Source organism: Oreochromis aureus, linkage group 14 (assembly GCF_013358895.1).
Source record: "Oreochromis aureus strain Israel breed Guangdong linkage group 14, ZZ_aureus, whole genome shotgun sequence".
NCBI lineage: Eukaryota > Metazoa > Chordata > Actinopteri > Cichliformes > Cichlidae > Oreochromis > Oreochromis aureus.
In genome coordinates this window covers 36,010,762-36,033,670 of record NC_052955.1, presented here as the reverse complement: position 1 = coordinate 36,033,670, position 22,909 = coordinate 36,010,762, and the positions used below count along the sequence as shown (strand labels likewise).

At 42.2% G+C, this 22,909-nt stretch overlaps 1 protein-coding gene across 7 annotated transcripts in view; it reads left to right on the top strand.

Moving 5' to 3' along the window:
• The first annotated feature begins 3,787 nt into the window (after positions 1–3,787).
• The window catches only part of usp2a (ubiquitin specific peptidase 2a), a 105,834-nt gene continuing 86,712 nt past the window's right edge, over positions 3,788–22,909 (top strand). For 2 of the 7 annotated variants that reach the window (XM_039622837.1, XM_039622839.1), the window contains exons 1-4: positions 3,788–4,010; positions 5,623–5,871; positions 6,044–6,148; positions 21,134–21,965. In XM_039622837.1, coding sequence (XP_039478771.1) covers positions 21,195–21,965 — 771 coding nt within the window. In that variant the 5' untranslated portion in view covers positions 3,788–4,010; positions 5,623–5,871; positions 6,044–6,148; positions 21,134–21,194. Of the gene's footprint in view, positions 4,011–5,501; positions 5,567–5,622; positions 5,872–6,043; positions 6,149–10,272; positions 10,311–21,133; positions 21,966–22,909 lie in introns of those variants that run through there. The other 5 variants (XM_039622838.1, XM_039622833.1, XM_039622834.1 and 2 more) reach the window with 5 other exon arrangements.

The window sequence follows — 22,909 nt, the reverse complement described above, 5'->3', positions numbered from 1 at the left end:
TTGATCATCTGACCACATATAATACTAAACTCTTTAACAGAGAATATACCATTTTAACACACAAAAACACCACAGCATATGTAAGGTGGTCTTACCTACATTGCCTGCTGAAATGGAGAAAATAAGCATCTGGATTTGCTTTGCTTAGTTAAAAAGTCAACACGTGACGCCAGACATGTGGCAGGTTTAATTACAGCACATCCATGTTTGAATGGAAACCTGTGAAAACAAAATAGACATTTGACATAATAGTAAGCTCACTGCTTGAGTCATCACCTGCCTCCAAAAGTAGTGCACAGCTCACCTGGATCTCAGATTGGGGCTTTGATTATAGTGTCACAGATTCTTTGTTGGTTTGTTCCCGCCCACTCTAGAGCGCCAGTATTTAAGCCAGGGGTGCCCAATCCCAGTCCTCGAGAGCTACTGCCCTGCAGCTTTTAGATGCGTCCTTGTTCCAGCACACCTGAATCAAATGAATGGCTCGTTATCAGGCCTTTGCCAGACTTGATGGCATGCCGAATTGGTAATCCAACTATTTGATTCAGCTGTGTTGGAGTAGGGATGCATCTAAAAGCTGCAGGACAGTAGCTCTCGAGGACTGGGATTGGGCACCCCTGATTTAAGCTCATCAAGACACTCGACGATATGTAACTTGGAACTATCTGTGGTATTTAAAGCATAACAACTTGTTTTGTAGGAGCCTATAGGAAGTCTTAAGTGGATCAGAATGAGTCATCTGTCTTAGTAATGCAGGGAAGAATGCGTCACTGAATGGTATTAAATGGCAGTTTCCCTTCTCAGTGTGTGACACCGTTTCTTCATTCACAGCAGCAACAACTTTGGATCCATGTCAAAGGTTTTAACTGTATCTCATGATATGATTTCATGGTTATACCGCAGTATGATTTTATGACTCACTTTGATGCAGACACAGATACTCCAGCCTGATGTGCTGCCAGAGTGCAGCAACTTGGAATAGTTTAGTAAACAATATTATACAACATCTACTGGCAAATCCTCATCGATAGGTGATCCCAGTGACCATTCTTAGGGGCACAGGGGACATGCCCTGCTATTATTTAGACCAGGAGTGGGGAACTCCAGGCCTCAAGGGCTGGTGTCCTGCAGGTTTTAGATATCACCCTGGGTCAACACACCTGAATCAAATGACTACTTATTACCAGGCCTCTGGAGAACCTCAAGACATGTTGAGGAGGTAATTTAGCTATTTAAATCAGCTTTGTTGGATCAAGGACACAGCTAAAACCTGCATGACACCGGCCCTTGAGGCCTGGTTTAGACCATGTTCATTTATTCCCCAACAATTTAAAAAAAATGAATGAACCAGAGGAGCATTACTCACTCTAAGTCCATCTTTTTTTCACTCTCACTCCCAAAATATGACTAATGAATCCATACCACCACTGAATGTTTTATAATTGACTTGATTACCAGAAAAAAGAGTAAGTGTGAGCACATCCCAGCATTTTTAAGAGCCAGACCAGGAGAAAAAAATATTAACGTGGAATTATCTATCATTATCTGGCTACAGTTACTATACTTTGATTCTCGAGACAGTTATATAAAGGCTGGGTTTTGATGCATGTCTTTGTCAGGCATGTGTCAAAGAGAAAAAGAGGTTGTTCCTTTCTGAAAACCTCTAATCAGTGCAAATTACTATTGACCAACAGGGGGAAACAAATCCAGCACAAGATGGCAATTACAACTCCGTATAAATGTGATCTCAGTCGGCAGCAACACAGCCTCCTTTTCTCTGGGACAATAACCAGACAAGACAGAAAAGTAAGGGGGTGGAGGTTTTTTCGAGGGCTTTTTTCCCCCCTTAGTCTGAAAACTCAGTAAGATACAAGCAAGTTTTTAAAGTTTCAAAGTGTGTTGTTGCTGGTTTTCTAATCAATCTTCAGGAAGTGTTGCCCAGTTTTGTTTTCTGTTATACTTAATAAGATAACAATGATGATTGGAAGGATTCAAGTTCATGTTTTGAACATGCAGAAATGAGGACAGAAAACTCTGAAATCTATTTTAAAAGATTAAAGTCCAGAGTTTTATAAATGAAACTAAATTAATTCTTCATCAGTGTCAAAAAATGATCCATGCACATTTAAAAGACACACTGACTGGACTCAGGCAAACACCCAGAGGACATCAGAATATATGACGTCTACATATGTGCTGAGCCAGTGGGGATCATATTAAATAAGAAATAATACCAAATAATTTTTTGAAAGCAATACAGAATACCAGAAACCACTGTTTTATAATTCAGCATATGTTGAATAGTTATCTGGTGCCATTTATGTGTTTTTCTTTACACTAATTGAACACAGTAGTACCAGGTTGGACCCTCTTTTGCCTTCAGAACTGCATTAATCCTTCGTGGCATAGATGCTGGAAGCTTTGTGACACGGGGCATTATCATACTGGAAGCAAGCATCAGAAGATGGTACACTGTGGTCATAAAGGGATGGACATGCTCGGCAACAAAATGGTAAATGGCCTGTATTTGTATAGTGCTTAACAACACTGAGATTGCTTGTGGTATTGACAAAATGCTCAGTTGATACTAAAGTGTGCCAAGAAAATATCCCCTACACCCTTACACCACCAGCAGCAGCCTGAATGAATGGTACAAGGCGGGATGGATCCATGCTTTCATGTTGCTTACACCAAATTCTGCCCCTACCATCTATACGTTGCAGCTGAAATTGAGGCTCTTCAGAGCAGGCTACGTTTTTCCAGTCTTCTCTTGTCCAATTTTGGTACACCTTTGAAAATTGTAGCCTTAGACCCTTGCTCTTAGCTGACAGGTGTAGCACCCAGTGTAGTCTTCTGCTGCTGTAGCCCTGCTGCTTCAAGAGATGCTCTTCTGTAGACCTTTGTTGTAATGAATGGTTATTTTCGGTTGCCTTTCTATCAGCTCAAAGCAGTCTGTCCCTTCTCTTCGGATCTCTCACACCAAGGAGGCTCAAAGGCTCAGCTCTCTGGCTATTTTCTCTTTTTCAGACTATCCTCCGAGATGATTGATTGGTGAGTCAGTGGTAATTATAGCTTCAATTTTCAGTTCTTAGCTGAAAGGGTTTGCACCCAGTGTGGTCTTCTGCTGCTGTAGCCCATCTGCTTCAAGGTCAGGCATACTTGAATACATACATTGAGAGATGCTCTTCCTCAAATCTTGGTTGTAATTAGTGGCTATTTGATTTTTGATTGACTTTCTATCAGCTTGAAGCAGTTCACAGATTTTATGTCCAGTACTGTCTGTATATAACGGTTTTGTTTTTCATTTCAAGGTAGGTACTAAAGTGTGTTTGTACTTATGGAATTTACGTACTTAAATCAATTTTTATTATTACCCCTATGACCTCAATAAAAAAGTAGCACGTGTTCACTCATTATGAAAAGAAAAGGCAAGAAATGACCGCAGTTTCCTGGGTACTTTTACATAACACACCTCAGCTATCATAGACAGAGCCATTGACTTACTCAAGGGCTCTGATCATAAGGTGACGGCTTCAGTTGCATTAGGCTAATGAACTTGTTGGAAACCCACTGGAAAGCTATCCGAATAGCATTTAACTTTTGATTAAATCACGGGTGGGTGGTATCGCCAGCTCTCTTCGACGCCCTTGAACATGGCATTTTTTTCAATGAAAGAAATCTCTGATGTTTACGTTCATTGCCATGACGACGGTGTAGGAGGCGGTTCACTGCGTTAGCTAGTGACGCTCAAATAGAGATATGAACCAATCAGAAAAAAGCTTCGTTGACCGACTGACGTCACCGTTAAAGCGAAAAGAACCGTTACTTGGTTGCTGAAACTACAACTGCACTGGAAGGAGGATATGGCTGAATACCAGCGTACTCTTGATTAAATCGCCTGGGGGGCAAGTTTCCAGTCTAATGTTAATGGTGATGCTCTAAAAGTGACCACAGAGGTACTTTTGAGTGGCGCTTCCCTGCCCGTTTGGATCGGGATGTTCTCCAATTGTGGGGTGAGTGTATGCAGTTACCTGACACCACCATAACCCTGATAGGTGCTGTTCTTTCAGACAAACAGAAGCACAAACCGAACTCCCATCGAGCTCAGACAATGTTAAGTTTGCTTTGCGAGGGAAATTAACATATAAACGGCACTAAAAACAATTTAGCTCATTTTAGAAGTAACGGCGTGGCGGTTAAATATTCAGTATCAGTTGTGATAGCGTAGCTGCTGTCTTTCTTTTTTTTTAGTATATTTTCAAGTTTTAGAACAAGAATGCACAATGCCCGAAGCTATGCTGCAGGGCTGATAACCCCGAACAAACTCTAAAAGTTCGTCAAATGAAGTCTTAATTTTTCTATTGGATATACGTGTGCGAAGAATACTACCCTAGTAGGTTTGGAAGTACTGTGTCATGACACGTGAAATTTGCGTTCTTGCTGCATTAATAAGCTTACACGGTTCAGTTTGGCGCGGTACTCTGACACACTGATACTGTCTTGGCTACACTGCACCGTTACTGTTGACTAGAGTAAGCTAGCAAGACAGCTAATTAACTGACCAATACGGCGTGGTCACGTGCTTATATACAGACGAAATGAAAATCCAGGTTAGTTAATACGCGCTGTATTAAGTTTGTGCGTCCCCTCCGCTGGGTTCAGAGGACTCGGACGGCAAGTTTTCGGTCTGTCTATCGACCCTAAACACCCCACCACCCCCTCTCTCTTCACGGACAGCACCGCAAGCCTCCTCTTCCATTACCGAGCAACGCTCCCGAGGTCTGACTGGTTATCTAATCACGTCATCCCCCACTATTAATGAGCGGCATTTGAAATGCGCGTACATCATATTTTGCATCAAATTGGTCCCTTCAGGAGCCACGTTCAGTCCCACACCGCAGTGCAGCGAGCCTGGCTCCGGTACCAGCGCCATCTCATCTCAGTGTCAGTGTCATGTAATGCTACACCCCTCACAGAGCCGCGTCTGTCTTTTTCCATTGTCCTGCAAACGTACGTCAACACACTACAAAATACTCCACTTCATTTAGTCCTCTGCTGCTCACGTATTAGCTTTTTGTTATCTGGATACCAGTGTCATATAAACATGTGGTCAGAGTGAGTGGCTGTCATTTTAATTTACTTTAAAATGACAGCCACTCACTCTGGTATCAGTATCAACAATATTGAGCAGTCTCCCTCTATTAGGTGCTATTTAAGAGCCATCAGTTTACTGGGGTTGTGTACAGTATCTATTCATTTTGCTACACACACACACATATAAAATGTAGTTACTGTTACTGAGAAACCCAGAGATGCCCATGGATGAGCCTGGCTGGCCGGCCAGCCCCAATGCTAGTCCTTAAGAGCAAAGTGGAATGCCAGTGAGTGTTGAGTGATCCATGGAGGTCATAGGCGCCTGCTATATTTACTGACTCTGTAACTCGATCTGTGGCATTCTGGAGTGCTGTGCTCACGCTGTCCCCTCGCACTCCGTTACCCACAGAGTCCCAAACTTAACTGGCACTCCGTTGCCTTATGTCTGTTGGTCTGGCCTCTGAGAACAACAAGGGTGAGCCTCTTAAAACCTGACCTAACCTGTTGCTCTTCGTCCTTTTCTTCTCTTAGGTATCTGCTTGAAAAGTTGACACATACAGTGTGGACTGCTCGCTCAGCTGTAGAACAAGGCTTGCCTAGGAGGATAGGGGATAACCTTTCAGAAGCTTCTGGAGTTTGCTCGCATGAGTAGAAGAGCTTCTGGCAGCGCACTCACCAGAAATATACAGTTAGACAGTCTTAGCTTAGCTGGGCTTTATAATGAGCAACTTTTCTGGATTTGATAGTCCAACTGGGAGAATGCGCCATCAATCTTTAATGGTAAGACATGAAATCCGGAACATGTGTTGACTGGTAGCTTGCACGTTCAAGTCACGCTCGAACAGCTTGTGTGAAAGTGCGGCAACTTGTCTTGAGAGGCAGACGCACTCACAAGATGCTTCTTTCTGGCGTCAGGGTGGTGTTAATCCTGTGTGCCTGTGTGTTTCCACAGGAGCGTGTGCATGTGCATAGACTGTAGGGTAGCAACAGTAGGATGAGCTGCCCCAGAGCCATCGCAGTCTGCGGAGACTGACACACACCGCTACAAATACGGCAGGTAATTACTTCACACAGATGCCTTTGGACACACAACTCTGTCCCAGCTGCTATGTCTGTCCTGCTATCATGTCAGCGATCGCAAGGTTCACATGCATCGCAGCAGATTTACTGACAGAAAGTGAGGGAAAGTTATAAAAATAAGTTACGTGGTGTGTTTAATCTGCTCATTCAGTGACTCACACAAATGTCTAAACTAGAACATTGATGTTGCACATCAGTGTTTTCTCAGCTTACAGTACTACTATACCATGCACACTGTGCCACTAATGGGACAGCTAAAAGGTATCGCCAGTATCATAGAACAGTCTTCCAATATTCAACACATTTCCACTACATTACTGCTGTACTGTGTAGCTTTTATGTACTGCTGTACAGTGTAGCTTTTATGTGATACAATGCTGGTAACCATTGACTGTAGAAAACATGGACGACGCGACTCCGCCTCCTACCATTGTGCAAAAATGAAGCCAAAATACCCCGCTTGTGGAGGCTGCCATCTTGCAAATTTGGAGCCAGAGTCTGCGCAGTAGTGACTTGAGGTGGAGCGACTGTGTAACGCTCCCGCCCACACACCCGCTGGACGTGACCGCAAACACGCCCCCCTACACTTTTTACGTAGCCCGGCTGCTCGAGTTCTTTTGCTGGTTTACCACGACTGACGACTCGTTTAATTAAGGTAAATACAACCATGTCACTGTTATAAAAAAAAAGACACACAGCTTATCATCTTATAGTTTTAAAATCACTCTGTTGTTAATTCGTTAGTTAGATTAGCCGCTAGCATACGCACCTGTTGGAGGCTTGTTGGTAGCTAGTTAGCGATGCTACACACCTAATACTCTTAATAGTCTGTGTTATTGAAGGATTCAGCACTTATGGGTTTTTTTTATCCATTTTTAGACAGCGATGAGATCATCTGCACACTCTACAGAAGCCCAGAGTTACTGTTAATATCAAAAATATAATGCTGTCCTTTGAAATTTTAACATAAGACTGTGAGTGTAATGGATCTAAAACTGTTTAAATCTTCAGAGCCCTCTACATCCTGGTAACATGGAAACTTTAAAAACAGCAGCAGAACGTTTCAGTAATGTAGTCTAATTTGTTCTTTTCATTTAATAACAGAGTCCATATTATATCAACAGCTACATTCACCCTGGAGAGAAACTAGTGAGGGTGACCACCAGGCCAAGCTGGGTTTCCTGGGTCCAGAGGTTTGGAGAAACTTCTTCTCTTTCTTTCATCACAGCTGTCCTCTGCCAGATGTTCTGTTGACCCACTGAAAGAGGCATCATTTAAGAAACACCAGGAAGACTGAAGCTCATCGCATTGATCAAGCAGGACTCATGATCTTCACCAGCAGCTCCCTCACAGGGAAATCTTCAGCACTCCTCCGTAGGCCCGCCCCAGGAGATGGATAAACCCAGTATTTCATGAACACTGTGATGGAGACCTTTGGTTTGTCTAATGTTATAAATACTCGGATACTCTCCAGAGGCTCCGGACTTTTACATAAAGATATTATATTCAGTCCTGTAGAAACTTATATATTTAAAAATATATGATCCTCTCTGGTTACTCTGGGATGAATAACTCTGAATCACTTTATAGTAAATAACACACTATCTGCAAAACACTGTGAAAGAATTCCAGATGACAAGTTTGTAGTTCAACATACAAGTGATGATGTTTGACCTTCATCAGGTTTTATTTAATTGTGTTAGAGAAAATCTCATATGCTCTTCATGCAGCTGAGTACATCAAGTGTTTAAAACGGAAGCTGTGCAAGTCTGAGATCAGCAGCTTTGTGAAACACCAAACTGAGATCCTGTTAATGCTGATATATAGTGACACAGTTACACGAGTGATTAATCCTTTTGTTTTTTTGTCTTTAACTTTATCAATAAAGCTGCAGCTTTCACTACAGCACATGTGGTACTTTAACCTTTGTACTGTTTTCATCAGTTCATTTTGCAGTTAACATGTGAACATGTTGGATGATTTGTCTGCTGTCACTGGGTGGTGCTGAGGTCTGAATCTGAGGGCAGAGAGAACAGAACCATCAAACTCAGATATAAATTTTATCCCTCAAAATTGAAATAAAGCTGATCCTTCTGTCCTCACACATTCAGGATCTGAAGTTCTTCTCTTACATTTTTTTCAGTATTACAGTACACTACAGTACTTTAATCCATAGTTCCTGATTAATGAGGAGTTACTGAAGTACAAGCTTTTAAAAAAGATGTTACTGTCTTTACAGATGTGGCAAGAGCCTGAAAACATGCTGTTTGCACATATTTAATATTCAGCTCTGCACAGGAGCTGCAGCAGGGTGCAGCCTGTTGGATTTTACAGTATAATACTTGTAATAAAAGTACAGTAACAGTAATTAGTGACTGAGTAGCCCGGGGCGTTTCTCTTGATTTCTTTAGTAAATTCATTCACCTGCACAGATTAGCTAAACGAACCCTGAAAGCCGAGTGCTCATTTTAGCTAGCTAGGTCTCAGGACCTAGCTAAGGACCGTAGTTACGGATTAGCTTGCAAACACGTTTAACTTACCGAAAAAGTGCAGCGGGGCCTCGGGTCCTTCTGTCGGGTAGTCCAGTTTACTGAAGAGCACCTCAGGATGTCGTTAAAACAGTCCGTCGTGTCTTTGTAACATAAACGCTGGCCCTCCTCTCAGAGCCTACGCTCTATCTGCTATTCCCGAACAGAGATACGCAAGTTTCTCCGTGACTGCAGCTGCCAGTCAAAGCTGTTATGATGACGTTTCACCCCAATTTAACATCGCCGCTGTAGGAATTAGAATCAAACTTATGGGAAAGGAGACCCCTTGGACATCAATCAGCATGATGAGAACTATTGATAACAAAAGAAAGAATCTTTGGAAAAAAATTATCTAAGGAGAATTAATTTATTTTAGTCTGACCCCAGTCCCATCCGCTAACATGGAGGAGGCGGGGTTTATGACCTATACTGCAGCCAGACACCAGGGGGCGATAGAGACGTTTTGGCTTCATTTTTGGGGCGCTGTCGCGTCGTTCATGTTTTCTACAGTCAATGCTGGTAACATGTTCATATGTTTCTATAGGGCAACACTTTGTGGACATGTGTATGGATTTTTTTTTCAGATTTTAGAAGAACAAAGGAGGGAACAAAGAATGGTATAAAACCATGACAAAGCCATAGAAAACAACTGTTTATTCAGATGATTTTTAAACCGGACTAACATTAACTGTGTCAATGGCATTATTATAGAGTGAGAGACTCACTGAATCCTATGGGAGAGTTCAGTGAAGGCAAAAGTGGTGGTTGCTGATTCTTTTAAAACCCAGATTTTATAACAGACTTTAAGTAGTTTTCAGGTCGTTTGAATTAGGGCAGGGCAATATGGCCAAAAATATTTATCACGATACATATTTGAAAATTTACGATAACGATATAACTGACGACATAATAGATGCAAGACAAAATACTTCACAACTCCACAACTTTATTAGTGCTTTTTCCGCCATGTGCGTATGAAAACAGAGGCACTTCGCATGCGTGTTTTACCCATATTCTATCGAGTTATTTCATTTTGTTAGCATTGCCTAACATTATACCGGTATACCGTGAATGGTATACCGATATAATGGTATACCCACTTTTCAGTTATTTATTTGTAAAAAATGTTTGGAATCATGTATGTTTTTCATTCCACTTCTCAAGTGTACACCACTTTGTATTGGTCTTTCACGTGGAATTCCAATAAAATTGATTCATGTTTGTGGCTGTAATGTGACAAAATGTGGAAAAGTTCAAGGGGGCCGAATACTTTTGCAAGTACTTTACATACTTTTACATATTTTTATGTGTCACTTTCGGTTTCCGTGAAACATCAGCGCCAAAAGGAGCAGGATCTGCTCAGAAGACTTAGCACAGGTCTCTAGAGTGCGACCAATTTGGTCACAAATGCGACCAAATTTTTCAGTGGTGTGACTAAAAAATAATATTTTTGGGTAACAAAAAAAAAAAAAAAATCTCTGCAACTCTCCCTGTGGTCAACAACAGACACACATTATGCCCCTATCGTGGACTAAACCAATCAGAGATAGTCAGGGGCGGGACCTCTCTGATTGGCCGTGGTCCAGTTGAAAGTGCAGGTGGAAGAGAGAGGTGAGTAGCTTGAATAAAGCGATATCAATTCATTAACAGATTCCACACAAAGACATAAACACAGAGCGGACCCGACGCATCAGAATCAGCTTTGTCTTTCTCGGCTTTCTCACCCCACGGCCCGAACACGGACACGCTGTCGGAGCTTAGCGATTCTGATGCGTCGGGTCCGCGCTGTGTTTCCGTCTTTTTTGCGCTAGATTCTGAGCTGCAGGTTTTGTCTCTCCAACCAAATTTCGCCGAGCCAGCAGCAAAAGAAGCAGCAAACTACGCTTCACATTTGATCAATGTCGTCATGAATTCCCTCTGACTTTTGCTGTTTTGCTTCCACCACGATAAAAATCACACTTCATGCACAGCTCTCTCTCTCTCTCTCTGTACATCAAGAACAGTTTCCCATCTCAAATCTCTGTTTTCTGCATTATCCATTCGCTTATTACCCACCAGTCTACCGTTGTTTACAGCGCTGTCAGCTGCTGTCTTTTTCTTTTCTTTTTCTTTGTTTTCACTTAAATGACCTCGGACAAGAAAGCCTAATTTCTGCTGTTCAATACTGAAGAAATTTAAACTTCTTAAAATTATGCAAAATTGCAGAATATTTTTAAGGTTATCTGCTATAAAACGCCAGACCAGAAAAATCTCCTTCATGTTTTTCTGTGTTTTATTCTCAGTTACTTTCACACAAAGGCATCTGCTGTGATGTTCACAATTCTGATGAAGTCTCATGTGTATCAGTACTGATAAATGATCAGAATTATAATATTTCTGACTGTCTGAGGCTAAATTGAATCGAATCAGGACTTTGAGAACCGGAATCGAATGGATTATAGAAATCAGTGATGATACCCAGCCCTAGTGAGCAGCCTAGGCCTGACAGAAGTGTATGTAGCTGTAGGTAATAAGAAAAGATAAAAAGAACTATTGATAACTTTTGTGTTAAGTTAAGGACTGATCCATCTGAAATTCATAGCCAGCTCCGACACGGTGCCATCAATCTTTGAATGCTGAAAAAGCACAGTGTATCCAGGAAACACATTATATGCTGCAATAAATGCACTGCCCAATTGTCCCCTCTCCCCACTGCCTTTCAGCAGCAGGCAGCAGCAAACAGGTCATCAGAGGAGGCCAAGATGATGATTAAGTTTAACATTTTCTGCAATATTGAAAAAGCAATTTAAGCACAGGTTTGTTAGTTAATAATTTAGAAATGAATATTGTCTGTATGGACTTCCCCCCCAAAGAAAGTGCACATGTAAAACTGCGGTGTTAAGCGATGCGGTTGAAAAATTTGAGTGCGCCTAACTTTTGTGCCGGTATGCCTAAATTTTTAAAGTTAGGCGTACCGGTGCGTCCATGGCAAAAAGTTAGTCTAGAGCCCTGTAGCAGTATGTTGGTTTTTGCTCGAATTAAGCCAGTCTATAAAGTGTTTATCAGCAGTATGAATTACTGGATAAAAGACTTTCAAATCTAAAGTAATCCAAGGAAGCTCTGTCAGTGCTAGTGCTTTATTCTGTTTGAACTCTTGAGCTGTGTGAGCTTTAACTAGTTACGCTTGAGCTTGTCCAATGAGTCACTTAGCATCACTCAGGCAGTGGGCTGTCAGAGCATGATAGGTGTTTGAAATAATAATAGTGTCTTATTGGCCAAACAATTTGCTTAATGAATGAAGAATTACAGCAATCAGCTGCACAGACTGGAGCATCAATCACTGTAGCCCAGATCCCGTCCTCTTTGAGGTCACTGCTGTGTGTATGGCCTCAGTGTGAGTCATCCACATATGGTAGTAGTGATGAATGCTAATTGGTCTGCTCTTCTTCAGATTTTCATATTGCATAGGCTTGGTAGCAGATACTGTGAAACTCTGACTCCTCAGTTGCAGCCTTTGAATGCAGGGCTTTGGGGCTGTGCCCTGTTTTGGGGTGTTTCATGTATGTTCCAGGATGGAGAATGAAAGGTGACTGAGATGTTAAATTCAGAGCTCTCATAGTTTCCACAGGCCCAGCTGGAGGGCCCTGGGAACAAGCAAAATTGTGGATATTACATTTCTTCTTTCATAGCATTTTCAGGAACCAGGTGTTTTTAGTTGCTACTTTAATTTCATGGTTTATGCAGTGTATCATCTTTGTGCCAGCACTGTGCATTCCTCCAGTTCATTTCCTTTTCTTCTTTGTGCAGCGCTTTAAATGCTGCATGTACACAGTACTGCACTGCCATATGCACAAGATTTGGCTGAGGTCAAAACAAAAGTGACGAACTAACCACTAGTTAGGGATAGCTGGCGAAGGTGCAGCTATGGCCTGTTGGAATGGAGGAGTACTTGAGCCTCTTTTAATATGCTTGGCAGCCAGTTGTTACAGGCAAAGGGGTAGGGTAGGGTTGTCAGTGTGGCCTTCAGTGGCATCAGCATGTTCTTATCTGCTCATATTTCAGGGTATATATGGCAACCAGCACAGCTCAGAGACAGTCACTCACAGTCCCCTTGTTGATTCTTAACATCTTTCCCTTTGAGAACCAAATTATTTTGTGAATGTTTTCTGCTGGCACATGCTGATTCGTGCTGCTACTGCTGGTCGGTTTATACTGAGGTGATGGCAACACTGCAATATACTGCTGTGAAGGCCAAATAGCCTTCAGTTTACTAAGTTCACATATTTTACTTGTAAATGTACACGGTGGTCTGACAAAAGTCAGTATGTCTGTTTTTTCCTTTCTAAATCTCAAATAGGTTGTTCATTCGCAGCAGCCTGATTTAAAGCTGTGGTTATGACCAGCTTGATGTTAGCAGTGAGTCAAGTTCAGATGGAAAATCTCTTCAGTTCCCATCAGTTCTGTGGGGCAGTTTGGTGTCTTTCAGCTCCTTGGTTTGGTTAAGTTTCAGTCCTCAATTTCAGAAGATAGTCAGCAACAAAAAAGGCTAATTTTGATGAATTTGCAACTCAATAGCGAGCATATAGAGCACTCCATGAAGCCACCTCCGCCCACTGAGCTAACCTGTGCAGTGAGCTGCTCTAAATGAAACAAAGTGGGACAATGGAAGCTGCTGTTCCTGATTGTCCGGCATCCTGTAGACTTTACTCCATGAAGTCCACGATGATGAACATTTATGCCAGGAATGAACAAAATCATTTTTGGAGGTAATCTTTTCTTTGTAAATGTTTGTAAATCTAAATTAAGAGGGGTTTTTTGTTTTGTTTTTTGTTTTTTCCAACTTTGTTTAGATAAGTTAACACATTTTACTTTATGCCTACTTCTGATGTATTCATAAGTTATTAACTGTTATAGTTATCATTGTCTTGTCGATGGAACTAATAATAGGTACATCTCCCTCAGACTATGACTTGGCTATGGCTTCAACAATTGGAAAATAAGTGTAAAACAAATATTTGATTGGTTTGAGTTAAACAAAACTAATCCCCTCCCAGATGCTAAATGAGGCAGTGACCAAGATGTCAGGCTGAAGAACTGATTGCCATTCAGACTATGAGGACATCAGTAATAGCACATGGAAGTAGGAGGTGTGGGAGTGGTGGTGGTCATAATAATCTGGTTTGGTTTCTGGCCGCCCCTCCCTGAGCCTGGTTCTCCCAGAGGTTTCTTCCTGTTAAAAGGGAGTTTTTCCTTCCCACTGTCACCAAAGTGCTTGCTCATAGGGGGTCATATGATTGTTGGGTTTTTCCTCTGAATGTATTATTGTAGGGTCTACCTTACAATATAAAGTGCCTTGACATGACTGTTGTTGTGATTTGGCGCTATATAAATAAAATTGAATTGAATTGAATTGTAAATGTGGCAGCCACTGTGAGCCTACTGGTTAATTGGACATGAGTATTGATCACCATCCTTTATTAACAATATGGGGAAGTGGAATATTTTTCTACTAGTTTGATCCTAATTGAGAAAATGTCTTCTGTCTGTGGAAACAGGGCCTGAACCAGCAGTGAGTTTCACATAGAATTTACACATAGATTTCTCCTCAGAAATGCACTGACTCAGCCTGCCATTTACTACAGTACAGTACAGTACAGTACTCACACACAGACACACTCCCACTCCAGATCAGCCCGAGTGTCTGTACTGATGTTACATTCACGCAGTACCACTCCAGGGCACGGTGCCTTTAGCGTCCTGCATCATCAACAACACTGGTGGATAGCGGAAGCTTCAGATTGCTTCTCCTCTCCACCAGTCCAAGGGCACAGCCTGAGAGGACAGTGGGTGTGGGAGGAGATCTTACTCACTGACTCTTTTAGAATGACAGCATGAGCACATTTTAGTCCTATTTCTCTCTTTGTTTTTTGTTTTTTTTGTTTTGTTTTTTGTGCGCCTTGATAATAACGACAGCCATTTCCAGAGGCTTTATGTTTTTATGGCACCCCATCCATCTCGCTGATGTGTGTTCTGATCTGTGCCAGGAGTTCTGTTGTTGCTCTCCTCCCTCCTTATGCATTCCATGTACACACATGGAAAGGTGGGAAGATCCCAGAACAGAGCCAGGACAATAAATATAAAGTACTTCAGAAAAAAAGATCAGGCTTTTGTTGAGGTCTTCTTCTGACTGTAGTGGTCCTTTAACCTCATGTTTTACTAAGAGGTCACAGACACTGTGTTTCCGCAGGGAGAATTGTGGCGTTGTCTATCAGTGTTGTAAGTTTGGGGGGGGGGTTAAAGTTGATTTGATTTTTTTCATCTTTCAATTACCTCTGGTGAAAGGAAGCTTCTGTTTGAGCTTGGTTTTCTGAAACCTGCCCCATAAGTGAAACCTCATCTCCTTCAGTTCTTTGCCAGCAGGATGCCAGCAGTCAGCTGCTGAAATCTTTTCTTGCACTGCACTCATGCAGTCACTTGTGCTACTCTGTTGACAGCTTTCTTAATACAGATTTAGTAGAAGCCTACCAGAACAGCCAAGTCTTTCATGGTAGTACAATGTTGTTTTCCTCTGGCCTCCCATATTAGATTCTATCTCACCACGTTCTGACTTTTCAGTTGCACAAAGACTTGTTAATCAGAGGGTTTTCACTTCCTTGGTGGCTCTAAAAGGGAGGAAAAGAATGCAGAGCATTAAGTCACCAGCTCTCCAGCTCTGATACTTAGTGGCCATGGAATATGCCCTGCTGTTACTTTTAAGTCCTTCATGTGTTGGTAGCAAGCAAACAAATGCAGCTTGTTGCCCAGTAGCTATGGTAACTGCTGGTTATCACAGCCTCAGGGGAGGCCAAAAATGCAGAAGTAGCCAGAGTGCATTTGTGTGTGTTTTTGCTCGTGACTCTGCGTGTGTTGTTGTTTCCGTGGAGACATCTCTTCAGAAGTGGGATCTGTAATTTTCTTATCAATCCAGTGTCCATGAAGTATGGTGCGACTTGTTGTTTGCACTCCACTGTGGGCGAGCCCGAACTTGTTTTACTCAGCTGCCCTTTGTCTTTGGCTGCAACACAGCTGTGGGATAACAGAGAGGTGCGTGCATTCGATGGGTAGGCAGAGGTTCAGTTCAAGGTAGAAAGGGAGCCATTATATAGGAAACTTCACAGCCCCACACAACACTGGTAAAACCACAGAAACACATTTGAAATATTTATTTTAAGGTGCTTTAAGAATTCTGGAAAATCCCTCAGGATAACTGCCCACAGGGGAGCTTACATGAGAACTAAATAACTTTTTACATTACCTATACGTTTTTACCCCTACCCAGGACACCTACATTTGAAAATATGACAACTCAAGAAGAAGGCAACTTTAGGATTTTCAAATTCACAAGTGCATCTACTAAAAATCTCAGACAAATTTAAATCTTAGTGACCTTGAGGTCATAGGATTTTCAGTTTGATACCATAGATCTTTCTGCCAGGAAGCTGAGGAGTAGTCACAGTGGATGGATTTGCATGTTTGTTTGACACAGCTTTAATGCCAGAGGGATATTCTTGACATATCCTTTCCATATATTTGGTAATAATTTGGTACTGTTATTAGGAGAATGCTATCTTATGACTGGGTTTGTGTTTCTTCCCAGAATTGAAATGGAGATCTTTCACATGTAAGGCAAATGTACTAACCACCAAACCATGGAGCCACTTTACCAGCACAAACAGTAGCATGATGTAAGGACTAGGAATGTGCGTGACTAGTTGATAGGCAACTAATCATCGCTATTTTCACTAGGCCTACTACACTTTTTAACATTGTCCAATTAACAGTCTTAAAAATGAACTTAATATGTGAGCATTTCTTGTTTTTAGACTAGTCGGTTAATCGCCTTTTTTTCCCCAGCTCATTTGAATTAGTTGCCAGGAACATTTTTAGTGAGAACCAGGTTGAGGCTGGTAAAACAGTAACTACATCAATATGATGAATGATGATCAGAGCTATATTTGTGTGTGTCATTGTTTTTTCTTGTGACAACAAAGTTAGAAAAATCTTTGACTTTTTTCTGATGTGTTTCAGTTCCTAACCCTTACTCCAAATTGCTTTGCTTTGTGGATGTCTTCCGTAGCAAACTGAGAAAAAATGTCAGCAAAAATTTCACTTGGGCTTTGTTATTAGCAACTAACTGTTGCTTACATAGCTTATGTTTGCGTGGATTTTTTTTTTAATATGCCAGTTACCGATGTTGGACCAAAGTAAGCTTGCTACTGTACCAGTCACAGTATACCTATGTCACTCAAAGGTTCCTCTTGTGCCTACTCTGTAATATGAGATGAAAAAAAAGACATCAAAAAGAATGCTCTAAAAACTAAGAGGTGAGAGTTAAGTGTGGACACAGGAAGAAGAGGGGGATTTCCTTAAAGGGTTATAAGAGGTGTGAAGAATTCCTGCAGTTTGGAACTGTCTGATGGTATGAATCAGTTAAAAAAAACAAACAGCTGTGCTCGTTGTTGTTTTACATTTACAATTTCTATGCATTCATTTAATTTTCCCTTACATTTTCATTACTTCTGTTTACGCATAGTAATGTGTGAGCTACTGTGCTGATAAAGATGTGGTGGACTTACCAGCTTTAGCTGATGCCAGTGGATTTTTTTTTTCATGAAAAATGGCTTTGCTATCATCAAAGTCTGGTCTGAGCTGTGAAAATCTTGTTTAGCTTGTTTTTAGGCAACAAATTGTCCACTCAAATTACTCAAATGTGTGTAATGCGAATAACTGACATAAGCACAGACAAATTTTTGGGGGGAAAAACAGAGTTAAAAAGAGAATAGAATCAGAATACTACATATAAATTACTGAAAATGGCTGAATTAGTTTTTAAATCATATTCATATGTTACTGATTAGGTTGCAATACATAAAAACAATTTAAGTCAGTGGTTAGACTTGATACTCTGCTTCATGTAACCACTTGATACTCTGCTTCATGTAACTACCAATGTTAGGGTAATTGAATCCAGATAACGGTAAGATACCCAGGGTATGTTGAACTCAAGTCATAGTACAGGGCCTAGGCCTTTTGAGTCATGTTAATATGCAGTACAGGGTCTGGGATTTTGGACAAAAATAAGAACTTTTTACCTGGCACTTTTGCAAAGCCTAGTGTGGCAGGAAAACCCTATAGCTAACAAAAGTCCAAACAATTCATCAAATGCATAGAGCCAGCAGGAAAAGAAACCAGGAAACACTCGGGAACAAGAGATATACACATGTTAGTGGGGGCATCAGTTAAAATCATTTCATTCAGTTAAGTGTAAAAATTTTGTTAGTAGTGATCAGAGGGATACACGGTCGAGGACCTTCAACATGGCTTTAAGGCTTTCCTTATGTCAGATGGCTTGACAACTACTCCAGTAGTTAACAGGTGTCATGATGGTGGTTATCAGCTTTGTTAAGCATGGCTTTCTGTGTCAGACTCTGTATGTGCTCACACAAAAAGGGGCATTTCATACATCAGACTCTTCTTCATAAAACGATCCCTACGAGTGTCACCTATTCCAATCAGAGGTTATCAGGTGATGATAAAACTCTATAAAGATGATAACACCACTGCAAGACAGGAAATGAATGCTGCAGAAGATCGTTAATCTAGTGATAGTGCACAGAGCAGTGAAATAAACATTTAAAATTTTCTGTCCCACAGCCTGATAAGGGAGGCGTTTGTCAGCAGATCAAAGTTGAATTAATTTGGTTGATTGAACAGGTATTCCTGGTGCGTGTTCTGTAGTGTAGTAGTTGCCATTCCAGCTGTGTAAAACAGACTCAGCAGCACATTAGAACCAAGTATAAAAACATTTATACATTTTCTGCATCACCAGCTGAATACATGAAAAATATACTGATAATGCTTAATTACTGATGTTAGCAAGGTCCAGCTTAACAAGTTGCACAAACATAACGTATTCCCCCAGCATAGAATAATAAAAAAAAAAAAGTATAATTGAAAACATGATGTTTGCAAATGACATGAAATATAGTAAGAGGTGCATGTTTTGGGATGGTTTGTCTCATGAGCCCTTTTGCCAATGAGTTTCTTCACTTAACTTCCAGCTGTACTTCCCACCATAATCACCAACTTTTTAATTATCTGGCTCCAGTAACTGACAAAGGCGGTGAAGAAGAGCAAGTCCAGATCCAGGTTTTATCCTGTCTGAAAACTGTTGGCTGATATCAGACACAGAATCCACATTTTACTGTGCCATCTATGTTACTTTGCCACAACCAAAATAACCCTCCACATACCAGCACTGTCAAATGATTGAAACAAACCTTGACGGTCTACAAAGCTGGCTGACTGAAATCGAGGCCAGCTTCTCGTTGCTGCTAGTCCTGCTGGCTTAGCAGAACTGCACTGAGTGGCCACAGCCGCCTGGCCTCCCTCTGTGTGTCTTGGCCAGCGCCGTGAGTTGGTCTTTCTCCAAACGGTGCCTGTCTGCCTGCTCCAGATCCATATGCTGAATTATAGATAAAGCTGTGGTCAGAGAGACACACACAGAGAGAGAGAGAACAAGAACAGCAGAAGGGGATCAACAGAGACCCCGAAGGAAAGGAAATCACACTCAGTAGAGGTAGGTGCTGAGGAGGGGGAGAGAAGAGGGGAGACAGGCAGATTAAAGAAATAGGAGCCTCCCTAAATGAACTCAACACGGATCAGCCTCACCAGATACTTTTATTTATTTAGACACTGCTGTACATGTGAACAAGAGCCTCTCTCTGCCTCAGCCACAGGAACACACTGTCCTGCTCGCCTGAATTAAGCTGGACTCTCCTGGTATAGCTGTGAGAGAGAGGGAAGACCAGGGCAGGCAGGAGGAGCACTGCTGGGTCTCCGCAAGAGAGATTATGTTCCATATTTCCTCAAATCTCCATGATTTTTTCTAGCGCTGGGTTGAGAGGAGGGTTCCATGTTGATGAGAGGGATTTAGCGTTTGATATCCTAAACTGTGTGTCAGCAAGCATGCTTGCTGGTGTTAATTGTATCACCATGGTTTTCCCCTGGATTTCATATCATGCTCCTTAGAGCTGCATGATGTAGGATCAGAGTATAGGAAGATGGGTAATTTGGTAACTCTCAAGCCTCTCTGCTTACTGGTAGAATGGTGAGCGTATCATGAGGGTTGTGAGATCAGACTATGTACAGGTAATGCCTATCAGCCAAAAGTTCCCTAGGCTGTCTAAACCCCCAGTTTGTTTTACTCTTGACTTTTTATGATGTCAGAGGTAGCATTTGACCTGTTTGAGAAGACAAGCCAATCAGGAGAAGGTTGACTTAAAGGAAACGGAAAGAGTACTGAGGATTATTTTCTTAGAACTATGATGCTACTCTATAAGAGTCTATGGATAAAAATTTGGAGCTTGGAATAAATATAAATAGGTCCTGTTGATTACATTTTAGTCAAAACCATCTTAAAGAAAATGTTTTTTCTATGTGCAGTTATGGAGAGCAGAGCAACACCCAGAACAGAATGAAGCGGGCTTCAGTGATAAACGATATAAGTCAGAGAGCTGGGTTGCAAAATGGCTTACAGGTGCAAAGCATCTGCGCTTATGGTGGCCAGCTTAAAGAGCACATCCAGTGCAGTTGGCTAATTGAATGTGTAGAAAGGTATCATTTGATCCAACAGCTTGAGAGTGTGAGTGTAAGCTTTGTTTGATGTAAACACACTGAGCACAGCTGCTATATTGCAGCAATTTTCCATCTGTCTGGAGCAACAGCCTACACACCTACACACACTTACTCAAAAGCACATATAATATCCAGTATGTGTGGAGTTTAAGATGTGTCCATTTAAATATGGAAGAGAGTGTTACATGTGGAGTCATGTACTACTCTGCCACAGTATGCTTTTATGATACCATTAGGACCTTTAGAAATTGCTCCATTATTTTTGAGGGCTAACAGAGCTGAGTTAGTGCCCATACATTTGAGTTTAATTTTTTTTACTACTGCATTATGTAGCACTCAGAAACGAAACTTTGACCTTTGCCTATAGTGAAATAAGAAACGTTCAGTCTGAGGCGGTTCTGATGATTCTTAGTGCCGACTGGAGTCCAGTAAGTGTGGAAAAAACACTAGCGCATGCTCAGGAAATTGACTGCTGCAATGCAAAGGAAATGCGATTTATGATAAATGAGTTTAGACATGAGAAAATGCTGATGTCATTCTCTAAATGGCAGGACAGTGAGTCAGGATGAGTGAATTAATCAGTGTTTGTTTTCATTTTCTGCCATTTAAACTCAGTCATGCACAGCCTTGAATCATTTTGTCTCTTTAAAACACAATTAATGCTCAATAGAGCGAGGGTAAATGATGGCCTGCCCACTGCCTACGTTGTTGCTGTGGTATTGATTGGATTGTTGCTGATGAACTAATACAGGGCTCTTGTGTCTTTGCTGTGTGTGCAGTCGATGCTGTCTTCCAGAGGCTCTCCCTCTCCTTGGCTGAGAAACCAGCAGCAGCAGCAGTATGTCCCGTGTCTCCTCCACCGCAAAGCGCTACGCTGGCCCCTCCTACACCAGCCACTACAGCTCCTACAGCTCCTCCCTAACCCCGGGCCTTAGCTCCTACAGCGAGCGGGACAGGCTGTCCTCCTACAAGTCCACCTCCTCCTCCTCTTCATCCTCCTCCTCAGGTTACTTATCCTCTAGCTATCTGAGCAGCGCCACCGTCCGCAGCCGCAACTACAGCACCTCCTCGGACCCTGAGCGTGACCGGGGTCGAACCATCCCTCGCACTGACATCCTTGGCAGCAGCAGCAGCCGCCGGAGTGAGAGCCTCAGCAGAACCCCGGTCAAGAGCTATGGAGGGTCAGGGCTAAGCGGAGGGTCAGCCTACACTGGTTATAGCTCCTACGCTTCATCCCCAGCCCAGTCCAGCTACCTCTCCTCTTCACCGGTGGCTTCCAGCATCTCACTCAGTCGACGAAAATCTGTATCCCAGAGTGACCTGAGCAGGGACCTGGCCTCTCTGAGCCTCAATGATGCCTCCTCCTCCTCCTCAACCCCTTCTTCATCCACCAGTGCCCTGCGGAGCTACCGCAGTCGGACCAGTGATGTGGCTGACTCGTACGGCAGTAGCTCCCGACCCGGCTACTCAGGCCTGTCCCGAAGCACTACTCAGGAGACCCTGTCACGGAGCTCCACCCAGGAGGCCTTCAGCAGCAGCAGAGCATTCAGCTCTTCAGCATGGGAGCCAAGCAGTAACCAGCTGTCCCATTCCCCAACGAGGGACTCTACGGTAAGAACAAGTCCCATGTTCTTGTTGTGCTTTAACTGGAGAAGCATTCCTCCACAGAGGATCCTTGGCAGGATCCTTTGCAGGAGCCAAGGAAGGCTGAGTGCTACGAAAGCTGCAGTCATCACCACAGAGCTTTCCTTTTATTAGTCTGCACATGGTAAAGACCCACAATGCTCTGGTGCTACTAGTAGCACTTTGTCCTACCAGTTGGGGGCACTGTTGTTCACATTAATTTCAGTGCACTTGAGGTCTGGGTTTACAGTATTCTTGCACACCTTACACTCTTCTGTGGTTTTTACTGTTACAGCTCTCCACTAGGACACAATAGAATAAGGAGTTATTCTATTAACTCTCTTATTGTACTGTACAAAAGTAGTTTGATGGTTATCTGGCAGCTCTTTGTAAACCCAGCAGTCTCTCAAAGAGCAGACAGGTCTGTGGGCCACTCACCTCCTCTCAGCATCCAGATTAATGACTCAGGTTTCCTCTGCATGGGTCACAAAGTATGACTGATCCACTTCTCCTTTGGATTAGTCTCAATAACTGCTTCCATGGATGGAAGGAGGAAGAGTGGAAATTAAGGAGAATTTGTGAGAAGTCTGTTTGAAAGTGGCTTTCAGAAAGAGTAAATCTGTCATCTTTATTGCATCAGATATGCTCCAGAATGTGACATTCTTTATTCACTGAGTTCTTCTGCTCATCATGTTCATAGATTTGCATATAGGAAAAGCAGAAGGATATCAGCTCAACTATCAGCTGGTTTGCTGGCTGAGCCTGACAGTAGGGTGACAGAACTAATACCAGAGTGCATTTTTATTGCATTCTAGTAATGAGAACATTTCTGTCAAATAAACTAGCACAGCCTTTACTGTAGAGGCCCCAAAGGCCCCTGTAATGTCCAGTCAGCTGTATGTAACTCCCATGTGTGTTACTGAGAAGTGAAT